Below are 17185 nucleotides of genomic sequence, written 5' to 3'. Positions count from 1 at the left end.
CCAGTCCATCACCCCACATTTTAACCTTACTCTTTAACTAGAACAATTGCTGATAGTTACTTAAAATCCAGTCCAAGCATCAGTACGACTGCAATTAGCTTCTGTTTGGCTTATTACAATCACATACCACATGGTCAGTGATGAATGAAAATCCAGCTGCATTCAAGTTGATGCAATAAATAAACTATTTGACATTTAGAAATATGATTAAATGAGAAAATTGATATTACAGAACCTGCCCTGTCTCTGATTATTCCATTCATTCAGTGTTTACTTTGTTTCCATAGCATGAATTCCTCAATCCAGAACTGTGATCAAGATTTAGGTTTTTTTAGGTATTGCACTTATGACTGACTGTGATCAGATTTAAGTAATAGAAAATGAAAATGTGAGCAGGGCAGGAGACCTCCAATGTTTGCATTGTCCTGAGGATGTGTCAAGCTCCAACATCTCACCCATTTTGTAGAAATTAAACAAATGGGATGGAACATGTTAAACGAGTCACTGTTGGATGGATTTTGTAACATTCAGACAGTTCATGCTGCCCATTTTTACTTTCTATGCTTAACCAGCAGACACTGACTTGTACTTGAAGTGTTGTCAGGTTCCTCATTTAAAATGGTAGCAAATCGGTTTGAGCTGACTCTGAATTTAGTTTGGCAATAAAATGAGAATTTACAACATTTTTTAAACTCACTATGATCAGGAAAGACCAAGGAAGCATATTTATGCTTTATTTATGCATATTTATGTTTATAAACTTAGATTTTCCCCAAAAAAACTACAACTAAACACATGAGAGGTAGATGGCACTGAATTTAGTTCATCCTTTACCAAATCGCAAATCAAATTAATTCCCTTCCTACTGCCTTTGACCCCTTACACGATCAAGTGACAAAAGGAGAGCATGTGATCTGATGGACTCACATGTAAAAGCTCACTGGTGAGAACTTGACAGAGTACTGCTGATCAATCACGATCCATTTTAATTCCATATGTGAAAATCACTCAGTGATACCTTTCCAGTCTCTGACTTTTGGGGAAATCTAAACCAAAGAGCTTTCATACACAGTGTTAATTCAAGAGACACTGCATCATTTTAAAACAATTAGAGATGAAACAAGTTAAACTGTAAAATGTTTATTTTATTTTGACAGATCTTATTTGGGACAAAAATCAGAAGCAGAATATGCACATGTGAAAGACTAAATACATTTAACTCTGTAGTGCAGTCGTCTTTTTAAAGAGTTGAAACTAAAATCAGTGTATCTACAAAGGCTGTGACAGATTGCAGACTAAAGACAAAAAAAAACACTACATGGAAAGTGAAATTTTGTCAATAAATTTGGCCATTTTGATGTCCCGTTTTGACAGCCCTCCACAGTCATGTGTAGACAGTGTAATTTGGACCTGTGAAGACATATACACGTTAGTGTCAATCACAAGGCAATGACAACATGATCAAAATATTTTCCTAAAAACAACTTTTAAGAGTTTAATAGTTGCAAAGAAAAAAAAATCCAATAAAATTACATTCTTTGTCATTTCAGAAAACCTTCTATTCTTTTAAATTGTGGTATAGCTCAAAGTTTTGCATTATTAGGACTGTGGTCACTTTGACAGGTAGGTGCCGGCGCCTATCTGCATCACCAGGCTTCGCCTTTATTCATTCGAGTGACTAAACAGGAGCTCTCGCAACTGTTTGTTTTGGTGGCGCCTTTTGGATCAATTTCAAGTCATCAGTTATGGGACAAATAATATGGCTTGCTCTGTGGTTAACTGAACCAATATACGGTTTTGTCAAATTAAATACCATGTTTTACCTGTAAAAATATACTAATCCACTTAGAATCACCCCGTTTTCCAAATATGGGCACGTCTGGCTCCAGTTGTATAAGCTATTAGGCTCAAGTCAAAATGCTGGTCACAGTCTAAAGGGGGGAATGTTAGAATAATTATGTCCACCTTTGATTTCCAGTCTGTATTCAAGAGTGCAAGGTACAAATCAGATAGCATATGTGTGGCCATCTAGACACAGCTTTCAGTGCATTATGTGTCGCATCCAGTGATGTTGTGCAACCTTGGAAAAAAAGATTAACACTATCACCTAGTCCTGTGACAGCTCTTACACATTCTGGTGGAAGTATAATGTGACCTTCCTGTGTATTGGTAGGTGTAACTACAGCGTGCAGTGCTCCCAGCTGTGCTGTGGTTTGCCACATGCAGCCAGTGAGTACAGGTTTTGGTTTTTGGTCTCTGTGTGACAATTCTGTGATGACAAACTCAAGCAAACTGCCCACAGGCGCTGAGCCTTCCAGCTGTTGTCAAACAATACTCTCCTAAAAACCACTCTCTAATCATACTTTACAAAATGTGAAAATTTGTACATATTGTGATACACATTATAGTTTTATTTGACATAAACTGTGATAACTACTCCTTTCCTGCAACAGTTTGACCCCCCCGCTTCCAAAAACATTTTTTTTTAAATACCCTTAAAACTGACAACCACCAAAACAGAACAGAAGGTTTAGAGTGAATTTTAGAGAATATTAGCAGCAGCTCAGCATACAGCTTCTGTTTTGTCGAGGCTGTACCTCAGTCGGTGTGGGATTTGTGTGTAAGTGTCTGGTGGAAAGTGCTGTGGGGGCCCAGAGACCTGTAGCACCATTGTACAGAGACTTTAATAAAGAGTGGATTAGGAGCAGCATTCCTCCCAGAGCGGCCCGGTCTGCCACACAGTAACTCAGTGGCTACAGCCTAATGCTGAGAGATTTTCAGGGACTGGGTTTGTCATATCAACCACTACTTTATTTGTGAGGCAGGGAAAGTGAGAGAGCCTGTGTGAGTGCTGGGGCTGTGAAGGAAGGCAGACATATTTGCAGAGCTTTTCACAAAAAAACAAAAAACAAAAAAAAAACTATGGGAGTAAAGTGTGAACCTGATTTTGGCTTTTCCTTTTTCTTTTTGCATAAGGAGTATGTGAAAGCCTGGCTATGGGCCAGTGATAACCGTTTGACATAAATAAATAAATAAATCAGGCTTTATACAAGATCAGTTGCAGTGTGTCTAATTTGTTATTAACAAACCACAAAACTGTAAATATGGCAACAAATCAAACAAACCACTATTGATTTTGCAAGATGCGCTTACTTTATAGTAAATAAACGCAGCACTGTAAATGAATCTCCAGTCCCTGTTACCTTATTATAAACATTGAACCATTCTGGGTGATGGTTCATCTTCTCTGCCTGCAGAGCCACCCGTGACATGAAGCCAAATGCCTGTTAGGGGGAAAATAAAATGATGGCTGAATTTATTGCGAGCATGCTTCAAAATGCATGTTTTTAAGCACAAAATGATTAATACACTGCATTAAATTTGATCCACTTTTTATAAATAAATAAATGAATAATAAAAATTAAATGTTCAGATGTACAAATTCTGCTAAAAGCAAAGTCATCAGAATAACAAACATAAATGAACTCCTATATTTATAATGGTCAAAATCTAAATTAAAATAAATAAATGTTAACAGTATACACATAATTAGTGAAAACAAATAATTCCGTAGGTAATCTTGCAAAATTGTAACACTTCAACAGAACTATTGATTAGAAAATATAGCGGGCCTGTTTAAAGGGCTCTGTCACCGAATTTGAAATAAGTTAAATGTGAAGTTTCATAAATAATAAACAAAGTAAGTAAAGTTTATTTATATAGCACATTCACTGACATAAAGGTCACAAAATGTGGTACAACAATTAAAACACAATGTCAATAGAGAACCATGTTAGGATAGAATAAAAAAGTTTAATACTATATAAATAAAATAAGGTCAATCCAAAGCTTAATAAAGTGCAATACTGCCATCTGAGGCGGGGAGAAGTACAAGACGGATTTCTGAATATAGAAGGTCCTCCTGAATGCATGTGTTCAATTTCCACAACCACAAAAGGACTTTAGAGCATGCATGCACACACCGAGAAACATACACACTCTTCATAAGTTTGGCATGTGACTCGCTCCAATCACAGGCCATCCAGGGAGTGATTACGGTTATTCTAATTATCTACAAAGAGGAGAGTGAAATCCCTCGTCATGCTCTCTGTGAGGACAGGAAAAAAAGAAGAAAAAAAGAATCAGGTAGACCTATTTCAGAGCAATTTCCCACTGCAATCTCAATTAAGCCCCTAAATGCTTCCTCTCTGCCTAATTAAATCAACTGAAATGCCATTGTTTACATGCTATGGCTGTGGCCCCATCCACCACCTGACATGACGAAACAGAATTAGCCTCAAAGAGGAAATTGCATTTAGCCTTTTTAGTGTGTTGTAACCAATTTCTGAGACAGCCTGCTCAATTCACGTGTAGTGCTATGCATGTAACACGATCAGGAGCTTGATCAAATTGGTTATCAAGGAAACCGTCTCCCGATCAATTTAAGTAATTGACATATTCCTGCAACTTGACCTCACTGGCACCAATTTAGAGAGCCGGGCGGTCTGCTTTTTCTCAGTTTTCATTGGCTTTAATGGAGATTGCTAAGCAGCCTGTCATGTCAGGTGTTGTCCAAACATGTCTTCTCCCTCTAAGGGCTGACTTCAGGTTAATATACCACTGAGGAACATTAAGTGACAGGTAAAAGGATTCTGTGTTAACACTTTTGGTTCCTGCACAATGTCCCAGTTCAAAACACTGTGCTTTTTCAGAAACTCCCTTTCTAATCTGTCCCTTGTTATAGAACAAAAAAGTCATCTCGTGGTATTTTAGATACTTCTGACTGATTAAACATGGTCTATGAATGTTTATAACTCATTCTTCAGGCTAACATTTTTTTCCTTCTTTTTTGACACCATCATTGGTATTAGGGTTTCCACTACACAAGATTTTTGGCTGAGACCATGCAAAGTGTCAAACACTGCAGTTCCTCTGGTGCCCACTAGAGGCTTGCTCCAAAAGTAAATTGATCCCCATACAATCCAATGTTAAAGTGCCCAATTTTACAGCAGAATTTAAGAGTAGACATTCACAGCCTAGTATAGAAAGTGTTTAGGGCTCTATAGACAGTTTCTCTAACTCATCTATCTGGAAACTAGATTTGGGGGTGTGGCCACTTTAACACAGACAACTGCTGTCACACATCTTTGGTCATTTAAGTCTGCTCCACTGCATTTGTGTTGTAGGGACCTCATAAAGCAGTTTTAATGCATTTATTTGACAAAAAATGGTTTCTACTTGAGTTTTGCTAAATGAAGTTCTGGTATTTTGCTATTTAGCTACTTCACAATAACTGGCAGATTTCAATTTGTGCCTTACAAAAATACAACTTAAGAATGGTAACCAAATTTGCTAGTGTTAGCTGACACTCTCATTCAAGAGTGGTAATGTCTGGCATTAGAAAACTGATGGAAACACAGTGTATAGTAACAATATGTACATTACAGTGGCTACGTAAATCTTTTATGGTAGGAACTAGCTTATACTGTACACAAGTGGGTTTTTTGGCTTGAGTACCTTTTTGTTTCAAAGAGAGAAAGATGACAGAAATTCAGTCTACACAGCTTTTAAAACTGTGCTTATGAATGTTTGTGTCCATTAGCATAGCACTTTGCTATACAGACATTCAATAGCAAGGCTGCAAGAACACACTGATGTACACTCTAAAAACTCAACAATGCTGTCATAGTTGGCTAAAAAGCTAGCTTCAACAGAAACACCAAAATAATTCAATACACACACACACACACACAAATGAGAAGCAGAATCAATGGCTGGCATGGGCAATGAACTTTTTTAACACTCAATTTCACTCCAATAAAAAGAAGTTTTGTTGTCTAAAATGACTTCTGTCTTCTCTGCAGTAGGTGCTAAGCTAAAAGCCCAACAACAGCACAAACATGAACAACAACAGGCCAAATGACAGTACACAGGTACAAATATATACACGTGGATCTGTAAAACTTTTTGGAGCACCTATAGGCTACCAACCCAGTACCATGCTGGTACCGTAAAGAGGCAAGCATGCATTTATAGCATCCTACGCTTTTAAATAAAAGTAAAAAATACAAGCTGGAGAAGCTTCAGCTCATCTTTCTTCCTCTTCTCCCTGTGCACTGCCACAACTTATACATAAAACTACAATGTCCTCTAGTGCCTTCAGGCAGCTTTTCACTAAAACTACACAACACCGCAGTGTCCAACAGGACACTACTCAGAACAGTGTTCACCAAGTAGAGAAAAAAAAGAGTTCTTTGTGTGACTTCCGTCTTCTCTATAGCAGGGGCTAAGCTAAAGGATCAACAGCAGGACAAACACAAACACGAGTAGCTTACATTTCCAGCTGTTCCACATATCTTTGACACCGTCCCCATTTGGCGGCAGACAGCTACGACATGTAGGTGTGCGTTTACTGATCATGCTCGCCGCCTGCGCTTCATCAATCCTATGCTAAAGTTATTGCTAACCACAAATATTAGCAGTCTTATTTTCACTGAAGACTTACATAAAATACATAGAAATGATCAATTTATTTGCAAATGTGTAAAAATGTGACAAGCTAACAAAAAATTAAATTAAGCAACTTCTTAAAAAGAAAGGTTTGTCATGTTAGCATTGTTTCCAACAGCATAAAATGATTATAAAAAATAGGAATGAATCCAATTCAATTCAAGGATTTTAATCATCAAATGTAAATGCAGATTTCATAACTTTAATCCTGCAACAGCTAAACAGTATCATGACGTTTGCCAATGATCAAGAACAATGTTGTATTCATATTCGTATTTTGAACCGGACTAGTTTATATTGATAACCCAAGCTTGAAAAGTGCTGTATAACATGGAAGCTGCACTGCTTTTATCATAAGTATTGTCACACTTTCCAAGATATTTCCTGTCCACATTCAGCTGTCACTGATGTGCAAATGAACCACAGAGCATTTGGAGGGAATGGGAAACATAAGATGACCGTTAAGTAACATGAAGTCTGATAAAAGAAATAAAAATGGAGAGAAACAAGAAAAAAAATTAAATAAAAGCAGTAATCTCTCGCTATTGGAGTTGAATGTCAAAATAACCTGAAATAGTAAATCCAGAAAATAAATCCTGCCTTACATCAGCCTTTTCTCAACAGACAGCGCTCCCTTGGGGGCAGTAAACAGAGCATGAGGAAACAATACAGGCAAAGTGACAGTGCTGTGCCTGTCCGTCATCTGTAGGTCATCTCAACACCCTCCACTTGGGCCAAACAGAAATTAAAACCAATCCTCAACTCCCAGATGAGGTCTCGTGTCAGCAGAGGTCAAGGGCTTGGCCTCTCAAAGTGCTTTGTTTATCCCATTTGTATTGTACGGGCCACACTTCTCGAGCCAACAGGTCAGCCAGCTAGTCGGCTATCCATCCTCTCAGCCAGCCAGCCAGCAGTTCTCTCCAACTGGCCCAACAAGCTGTAGCTGTCAGAGTCACATAATTTGACGTGACATTATGCAGGCCCCCATCTCAAATAATCAGAAACACCCGACAGCAGACCGCCACTATGCCCCTCTCCCTTCCACACACACACACACACACACTCTTTTGAGGAGCCATTTTGGTGCTATTACAGCATGATTGTCATACAACACTGGATGAGACAATTTGACGTCGGAGCGGAGTGGTGTTCTCCCTCTCATTGCGGCTCTGGGCTGGAATACAGGACTCAGTTTCAAACACATGTGTCTGTTATTTACAGATCGGCTTTCCACCACCCCGCGGTCCAAGGGCTTAGAAACGCCTGCACTGCTTTGCCAGGACTAAGTGCATGCAGATTGTGCCCACCCTTACTAGCCTCTGACAGACACACACTTTCACACTGGTGCATGCACAAATGTACACACACACAAGCCTCCTCGGCATATGCGCGAGTATTTGCCGACACGCACGCGCAGGAAGACGAGCCGCTCTCCTCCATTACACACCGCCGTGACTACCCGATGATTACTCCGCTAGCCCCATCATCACCCGCGTCAGCGTTAGCCCCCTGGAAAACCTTCGCTCCTCTGCAAGCGAAGAAAGCTGTGATTTCGATGGCGGTGGTTGTGGTGGTGATGATAATGATGATGACCACACCTCATTTCTCTTCTTTCCCCAAACAGCTCTTCACGAGCTTCCAGCTGGCCAGACGTGGGCTGCCCGCTGAGTTGACATGTAACTTAAAGCAAAATATCAAATAATTATGAAGCAAAGCTGCCAGCTGTGAAGTTCTTTCATGTAGTCAAAGAGAGAGAGCTCTGCTGGGCAAGTGTAACATCAGCGGTATTAATCTTCTCAAATTAAGATTCTTAAAGTTGAGAAACGCAGAGCAGGGTTTCAGTCTGACTCTCTGCCAGTGTTGACGCTCATTTAGTGACTAATATCATGTGTTACAACTCTTCACACACAACTCAGCTCCTTTTTGTAACGAGTGTCACGTAACGCTCAGGTATGGCGTTAAGGCCAACTTATGCAAACCCTTCATTAACTGCGGGGGTTAGTAGCGAGGGCTCAAAAAGGCATTGGGCTTGTCAACAGACGGCAGACGTCAGGGCCATCTTACTTTACCCAAGGTCTGATAGCCAGATTATCTAACCACCTCCGCTTGGGTGCCACACCTTGTGGCTTCCCTCCAGCTATTCTCACAGGATGGGATGAACGCAGGATGCCTCTGGTTCCCAGGGAAAGTTTCACTTTGGAGATTGAAGGTGGGAACTGAACACCGCTGAGCCAATTAATTGGCTTCTCGCTCGTCTGAGGACAAGTGTAGGAGTTGTATATGCAAATCTGTGTGCATACCTCTAAACATTTGAACAAATTATAACATTTTCTTGTTAGCTTTCCTTTTTTCTCCCCATCCGGTGGAATGTAAAACACTGCCTAAACTCTTTGAAGGGTGGCAAATCCCTGAATCATCGCGTCCAAACAATAGTCAAGAAATGTGGTATTCTCCGAGTCCACTTAAAGGTGGCTAAAATAATAGATCACCAATATATCAAGGAAAAGTGCCAACCATTCACTAGTTCCAGCTTCTTGGATGTAAGGACTGAAGTGGAAACTTATTATCTTCTGGTATCTGGAAGGTCTAGAAGGTCAACTGGCAGGTCAGTGATTTGATTCGCTGTTCAACCGATCCCCCAGTTTAAATGTCCTTGGGCAAGACCCCAAAGCGTCATAACTGCCCATATATATTATATTATCTGTAACAGGAAGACGCTGAGGTTATAAAAACATTAAGGGCTGTATGAATAGGTGTGGCTTGCAGTGTAAAGTGGTCAGTAAGACTCAAAGTGCTACATAAATACAGCACACGACAAAAGGAATTAACGTTCATTTCAAAAAGAAATAAATTCACTGATTGATATTGACTGACTGGGAAATTGACAAATCAACCCAACAGACTGTCCAATCTGATTGCTCAACTATTTGCCTGGGAGAAGAGGCCCTGCTTGTTTGGTATGGAGCATGAGCAAATGAATTCATCAGTCTAACCTGTATGCGAAAACATGTGCGTGTGTGTGTGAAGCTGGAGGAGGATGGCTTTGGGAGTTTGGTTTACCCAGGGGCTCAGTTTTAGTTGTAGGACAACTTATTCAACACAAGTAGACCAAGTCCCATAACGAGAGGCAGAGGCTTGAAGGAGATTTGGAGGAGAGGGAGCCTCTGACTGAATATAAAAAAGGGATGGGGGATGGGGGGGATCAGCCTCCAAGAGCAGAGCAGGAGCAGAGGCAGCTGTCTGAACACAGCATTGCTCTCTTCAGTAAAAATCAGAGTCGCTACCTCAGACTCGAAATTGGAAGTTAAGTCCAGAAGCTTTTTCCCAGAGCTTGTGATGTAGTTATTGTTTGCGGCAAACCGCAACCTTGGGAGGTTGTTTGTGTATGCCGGACACTTAAAAATTATTTCACACAAATAAAACTAAAATGTTCTGAATTTATTTTGTTTTGTTTTTTTATTTGAAGTGACTATTTTTCAAAATAACAATAAATTAATTTTAAAATATTTTCCACAGCAGCTTGAAGTCGTTTCCGAGGAAAAGAGTTACAAGAGTAGGAGGGGAGTCTTTTCAGCCTTCCAAAATTATTTTAAAAATAATGTATGGGATGAAATCCAGGTAATTACTGATGCATTTGAGTAAAATTATACTTATTTCACATTTACAGTTCCACTAATGTTATGTGTTCAGGATAGGATTACTTTTTCATTTCTTGGCTGAAGTGAAATGTGAAAAAATAAGCGTACTATCAGCAACCGATGGACGCAGGAGTGGATGCAGTGTTTATACTTTAAGCTAGCCAGTGAAATATGTTTGTATTATATCCCAATATGGGGGGGGGGGGGGGGGGGGGGGGTCCATAAGAACGCGATAGCAGTGAGTGAATAATGTAAATATGTAATCCCTTTAAAATAGTTAAAAATACAGCAATTAAATAAATTTTACTATTAACTTTTACTATTAACTAAAACTGTCAGAATCCATATATATTTTAATACAGCACATGTTAGGAAATGTTTTTAAATGCTTTATCTTAATGTGTATATTTGCTATATGTTATCAGTTCATATAATAATATCATCGTAGGTCTTTGAATTGAAATGTTTTAATAATACTATTGTTGTGACTTAGTTTTTCTTGTAATTAAATAAATAATTAATTAATGGTTTTACTTTTTCTTTCATTTGGTTTTTATTTTTTTATTTATTATGTATTTGTATTATTTAGTTCAAATGTACAGAACTTTGTGTCGGCTGTGGTTGTTTTAAAGTGCTTTATAAATAAAGATGATGATGATGATTTGGATTTGGTGTCATATAAATAAAACAAATTGATCCGAATCATGAACCAATCCCTTGATGTTTTGTGAATTGTACAGTGATTGCACAATTACAAACAAACATGTTGCACTATTAAAATGAACATTCAAGGCAATGTTTTGTGTGGAAAACAAAAATGAACCAGTTTATAATATGATTGCGTAAACATTGAGCAATTTTTTACTATCTTACTATTTCTATTTAACTGTTGTAATTTTATTATGCTCGTCTGAAACAGGTCTCTCTTGTAAATGAGACATTCAATCTCTGATGGGATTACCTGTTTAAATAAATGAAAAATAAATACTTTTATTTTTAAAATCATTTATGAATGAAAACTTCAAAACGATTGAAAATTGTCCAAAAATAACATTAATTGCCAACAATACTATCACTGATGAATTTAATAACCTCTTCACTGGTGCACATACCCCTTTGCTTTTTAATCCCTCTAATAAAAACAGTGGAGCATGCTATGGATGCAGATATTTAACCATTAAAAATTCCCCTCCTTAGGTTAAGACTGCCCTTGTTTACTTTACAAGAAAGACTGAAGATAATAACCGGCCATTTTTCCCCTTCATCCTAAATGCAGCTTTTGAGTGATTTTTTTTTCCCCAGGGCTGCTTGACTGAATATTTGTGGGAGAAGGAGGAATGCCATCGATGTCAACCTCAGCTAACACAACACAACAGTTGAGCATGCACAGCTCACCCTCTCTTATACAAGCTGCACCCGAAAGCTACCCGTTTCACTTGTGTCGCATGAAAGTTTCCACTTCATCAACCGAAATGTATAGCAGATGGTCATCTGTAAACATACATAACATAAAGCTTGATGTGTAAACAATATCAGCGACCGCAACTTAGAACACGCTCAATTCCAGCCCAGATTTACAGTATTAAACACACACACACACACACACAAACACACACACACACGTACGTCTATATGTGATTGCAATAACTCCCACTGACCAAAGCGACTCCAGAAAGAGGATTTCACCTCTCAAAGCACATTAAACAGACTGGACTTGACAGGAAAAATAACTCACAGTTACTCCTCAGACTAATGCCACAAACATCACACTGTATACCCACACGCCGCAGCTAAACTCCTGAGCCATTTATAAAGGCATCATAACACTTTCCACTTGCTGTAATCAAAGAAAAATAAACTCAAAGAAGCAAATCCAGCTGCCATGTTTCCTTTAAATTCATTTGCAGCTCTTGAGCATCTCATGAATTCGCTCAACCTCAACTTGCTGTACTCACTTCAATGCATGAGTACGGCTCTACCGCCCCCTAGAGATCAGGAGAGGAAGTGTTTCGATACACAGGAAGGGGATTTGTTATTCTCATTATAAACTCTTGGGGATCTGATTTCCTCAAGCCCATCACTTGGAGATAAGTGGCGAATGGAAATCAGCCAGCATGTCGCTCCTCATCTCCATTCCCCTTCGGTAAAAGCCCTTTAAGAGCAGCCATGAAAAACGAGCTGGAGAGTTTGTGAAAATGCATCAGAGAGTTTGAGTGGTGTCTGGAGAGAATAAAAGAGGGTGAAAAAGAAGGATAGAGAGACAGACAGACAGAGCGAGCTGCCAGCATGTAAAATTGGAACAACATGAGCTCATTCCCCCAATAACATGGGGCACAGAATGGGAATGAGAGACAGACAAAGACTGAAAGGCAGAGATAGGGGAAAGGAGGGTGGCAACAAGTAAGAATTTTAAAAAAAGAAGAAGAGAAAAAGAAGAGAGAAAGCGATGCACAGCAGAAGGAATGATGGGGTTGTTAGTGGTTTGTGAACCAGATGAAACATTTTAACCAATTTGATTGTTTGTGAAAGAAATCATTCTGATCAAAACCCTAATTGCTGCCAACTGGCCTCCTGGCGAGTCTCAGAGTAATGCAGCCTGACGTGTCGGGGTAAGAGGAGAGGCTTTAGAGCCAGGAGGAGTAGATGGGGGAGGTCAGCGCTCACCCTCCGACTTCAAACATGGGGAAGTGTAAAAACAGACTATTTTAGGGACTAAAACAACTAACGATGGGATTAGAGGAAGTCCGCTAAGTGGCCTTGAGATGCTGCAGTTTACTTCGCCCCGCACAGAGTGAGCGAACGGAGCAGCTGCTTACAAGACGTGCCAAAAAACTTTTGAAAAGAATATTTAATGTTTGCTTTACCCCAGGAAGCAAGAGAACTAGTTTCAGCTGCCAGGCAGCTCTCAGGAACTATGTTACAGTAGACACAGTCACCAACCAGTAACTTGCCCAATATTATAAATAACTTTCTGATAAATTGCCATAATTCATTTTAAATGAAACACTTACTTTCAGTGCAATCCTGAAAATTCAGAGCTAAACTGTACCACCAATGTGCACCTGTCCATTTCATCTAAGTACCTCATACAGTACCTGCATATTTTTCCATCCATCCATTTTCTTCCACTTATCCAATTCAGCGTCTCAGGCTGTCATGCCCACTTATACACCTAAAGTAATTTTAGTTAGAAACACCAGTTAATCTAACCCCATGCATGTCTTTGGACTGTGGGAGGAAGCAGGAATTTCCCAGAGACAACCCATGCAGACAGACACGAGGAGAGAATGCGAAATGCAAACAGTAAGAGACCAAGCTGGATTTGAACCCAGACCTTCTTACTGTGAGGCAACAGTGCTAACCGCCATCCTGTTATTGCACATGGTTCACATGATCGGGTTCACTTGTCTATATGGAATATTAGGTGTATTTGTTTCTTTATGCATTATATTGTTATGCATTGTATTTGGTGTAACTTCAGATGCCCTCATGGTCGGGTATCTTAATGATACTTTTATCTGGATAAATAAAGGATTACACCGCCGCCCAGCATATTCGCCCGACTCAAATATTACCATACTTTACTGTTGACTCTGATTAGCATCCCAAAGTATCCTTGCACTGTGTCCTTGTGTGGCTTTAGAAGCACTTAAAATTTAAACACTTTGTGATAGATATTCAAAGGATGCATGCTGGTTTTTATGGATAGTGGCACAAATTATATAAAGAACAGACCTCTGCAACACATGCAATCAAATTATCCTGGTGTCATTGAACGTCCTGAGGACTGCCTCAAAGTGTCTCTAGACTAAAGTAACAATCTGGCATTCAGGGCTTGTTTGGATTCATGGTCCGTTTTAGTTATTCTTTGAATAATATTCCCCAATGGGAATCATAACAGTTTTTAAGGCAAGGTTTTCTTCATCTTCCCTTTTTCAGTAAATATTAAACACAGATGCACTGAGACGTTTGGCAAGTTTGGTGGAATTATAAGAACACAGGCACTGCTTCTATTTAAAATTGTAGTTTTTGTTGAGAAAACGAAAAAGCAGAGAATATGGCGCGAAACCACAATATAATTTAAATTTAAATTTAATTTAAATACATTTTTTGAAAAATATATACTTGCTAACTATGAGGAATCTAATCTGAATGTCTGTTAGTGAGTAGACTGGACTGAGCAGTGTGCTTTGTATTATTGCAGCTACAAACCAGTTTGTTCATAAATAGTTTTGTAAATAGATAATTGTGACTATTACACTGTATATATTGAGCACTGCAGCAGTAGCAGGAGTAAGAAAACTTTTTTGTTGAACCATTTTTGTCTTGTTTATTGGTTATGAGTTTAGGTTGGAGATTTGTCTTTTGTTTGTTTCTGGCCTTTTCTTCTGTGTGGTTGGTGTGGGTAGCTGCACCTCATGTTACATCCAGGTTACCCCAGGCCGGGGTCGTAATATTATTTAAATCACTAACTTTTTCCTGCAACTTCATGTTTTTTCTTGAACCACAAAATGTCTATAATTCAGTCTCACGTAAACCAAGTCAGAGATATTGCGTAACAACCAAACAATAGTTCATTGATGACACGATGACACTGACACGAAGAACGCTAATCACAGTATTGTTTTTAAACAATACCAAGCCCTAGATGTTATTATCCTGCACATTTGGTGTCTTAGGTCATTCATAAGTACTTCAGAAAAAATGCTGAAACTTGACACAGTTATAACCTGTGGAGACATGTCTGACTACTGATTTCAATATCACAATTTTATGCTCAGTATGCTACCAGAATCACAGCTGAAATTATGAGTTTCCAATCGACACTTTGGGCATGCATCTGGCAGCGTGCAACAACTCTCCTATAGGTGAACAGATTTTCACGGCTACAGAAACTGGAAAATTGACTGCTTCATCACAGACTCTACTGGCCACCTGGAATAAAAAAGACCACTAAGACAGGAAAAGATGTGCATGTTTCTTCTCTCTCTCTCTCTCTCCCCCCCCCCCCCCCCCCCCCCCCCCCCCTTATGTCAAATTCAAAGAAACACCATTTACACACCACCCAGCTGTGCAGGCATGGCTGGTGTGGTCTGATATTGTGATCCCAGCACTTATATAAAACTGTTATTTTGAGGCACTTTTCTTTTATTACACCTTTAGCATCTTACATCCTGCGCTTGATTTAATGACAACAGACACTTCAGTTTCAATCGCCATATGCAATGGTGCCTAGATGTCGAATTAGCTGCTGATTTTTGCCTGTCGTTCAATCTTTTGCACGCATAACTGCATACTAATTGTGGCAGAGAAGGGCGCCGGCGCCTTTGGAAGCAATTACAGTTTCAGGGTTTTGCTCAAGGGAATGTGGACAGAAGACAGTGGACAGTGATAGAATCGCCATCCCTGCAATTTGTGGACTAGTCTGCCACAACTCAACTATACGTGGTAAATCAAGAATAGGACCTATGCATATTTTGAAAAAAGTGCACACATGCATGACAGGGAAAGGGGAGAAGACGTTAGATACACCTAACTGCACCTGATCACGAATGGCTAGCCTTACATAAACATAATCTAAATTAGGTCTAAACTCAAATCAAAGGAAGTGATGAAAAAATAACAGCAATATAAAAAAAATAAAATTCTAACTCATAGATCCTAAATTAGATCTAAGACTTCAACAAAGCTAATTACTATATTAACATAAATACACACACCTGATTAAAGGTTTTAAAGTGAAGCTCTTTGAAGATGGCATCACGGTCCTCCACCTCCATCCAGCCTGTGGCCCTGAGCTCGACCAATAGCTGCTCCCGGTCTTCAGGGGAGAGCCAGTGTGAGTCTGATGACTGGACAAAATCATATTACGGTTAAACTCTTTAGCCCTGTAATTATAAAGGACAAATCACGTTTTTTGTATTTTTTTTTTCTTGCACTATAATGAAAAGTGCTGATTCAACACACACATGCTTAGTCTAGTATTAGGAGTTCTCTGACTGCTATTTACGCTTCGTCCAAAAGGTGGCGGTCTAGACCCAAAAATGAACGTTAACGCCGTCCTTTCCAGGACCACAGGTCAGGCTTACCTGGGTGTAACCTGGATAAGGAACCTACCTTGATTGGTTTAAATAACGGATTTGGGCGGGACTCCACTCAAGCCCCGCCCTACTCCAAAAGTCTCGACCAAGCCCTGACGAAGCGTACAAAATGCAGGCATTTCACAGGCTAAAATAATAAATAAGTGTGATGGTTAACTTTTAATATACAGTTAATCTCAACTTCGCAATAATGTGAATACCAACCTCGCCCCGCTCACATTTCTATTGCACATGAGCCAAATGCCAACGTAAACAGCAAAAGGACCAAATTAACTGAGAAATCTAAAAAAAAACTACTAACGCCGAATTAAGGAACAGCATCAGAGCAATTCATAAAACTGTTACACACTTTAATCGTTTGCGCCTTAACGTAAATGGACGCCTTAAAGTTTTTATTTACATTTTTCCTGGGAGAGTTCAGCGTACGGTTTCTCGCGTGATAGAACGACGCGAGCTGGATACTTTGGAGGCTACACGTCGGAACGGTGCTTGGCTTGTCACGTGGGAGTGCACCCACACACTTAGCTGTGTTCAAAAAGAGACTTTCCTCACGTGGAATTTGTGTTTCTTCTGTTTTTAATGCTAATGCTAAAGCCTGTCACTGCATTACTCACCATTTTAGATGAGTTGTTGCTGCAGAACGGAGGCGCCCTCAAGCTGCTCGGCAGGTGTAGAAGGCTGCCTGTCCTCAGGCTAAACATTAACCTAAACATTATCAGTAAACTGTCAGCTGTCCTCTCTCCCTACCAATGCCTCTTCTCTTCCTCTACTGCCCTCTCATACTTTGCCATAGCTGTTTAACGTAGTGCCTGATTAAAATCACGCATATTTCCAATGGAGTCTGGTTATCTATTGAGATGCAGTGGTAGGATACTGCAAATATAGCCGAGAGCCATGGATTTGTGAATGCTTTTTAAGGACAAGTAAATGATGTGA

General features: G+C 39.5%; 1 protein-coding gene across 1 annotated transcript; it reads right to left on the bottom strand.

Annotated features, from left to right (window-relative positions):
• Window positions 1–1124: 1124 nt before the first annotated feature.
• On the bottom strand, window positions 1125–17030 carry LOC102798495 (pterin-4-alpha-carbinolamine dehydratase 2). Its single transcript, XM_006785039.3, has 4 exons — window positions 16864–17030; window positions 15869–16000; window positions 3204–3284; window positions 1125–1410 (listed from the first exon to the last, which is right to left on the bottom strand). The coding sequence occupies exons 1-4, from the start codon at window positions 16960–16962 to the stop codon at window positions 1315–1317; spliced, it is 408 nt and encodes a 135-aa protein (XP_006785102.1). The 5' UTR covers window positions 16963–17030; the 3' UTR covers window positions 1125–1314.
• Between the last annotated feature and the right edge of the window lie 155 nt (window positions 17031–17185).

The sequence above is a fragment of the Neolamprologus brichardi genome, chromosome 10, assembly GCF_056152115.1.
Source record: "Neolamprologus brichardi isolate AB-2024 chromosome 10, ASM5615211v1, whole genome shotgun sequence".
NCBI lineage: Eukaryota > Metazoa > Chordata > Actinopteri > Cichliformes > Cichlidae > Neolamprologus > Neolamprologus brichardi.
This window is presented reverse-complemented; position numbering and strand designations above follow the sequence as displayed.

Excerpts from the sequence above, each read along its gene's own strand:
- LOC102798495 (XM_006785039.3), bottom strand. The coding sequence starts at position 16,962 with ATGTTTAGGTTAATGTTTAGCCTGAGGACAGGCAGCCTTCTACACCTG. Across the intron at positions 16,001-16,863 it reads GCAACAACTCATCTAAAATG|TCATCAGACTCACACTGGCT; the intron begins GTGAGTAATGCA and ends GATTTTGTCCAG. Across the intron at positions 3,285-15,868 it reads ACTTTAAAACCTTTAATCAG|GCATTTGGCTTCATGTCACG; the intron begins GTGTGTGTATTT and ends TCCCCCTAACAG.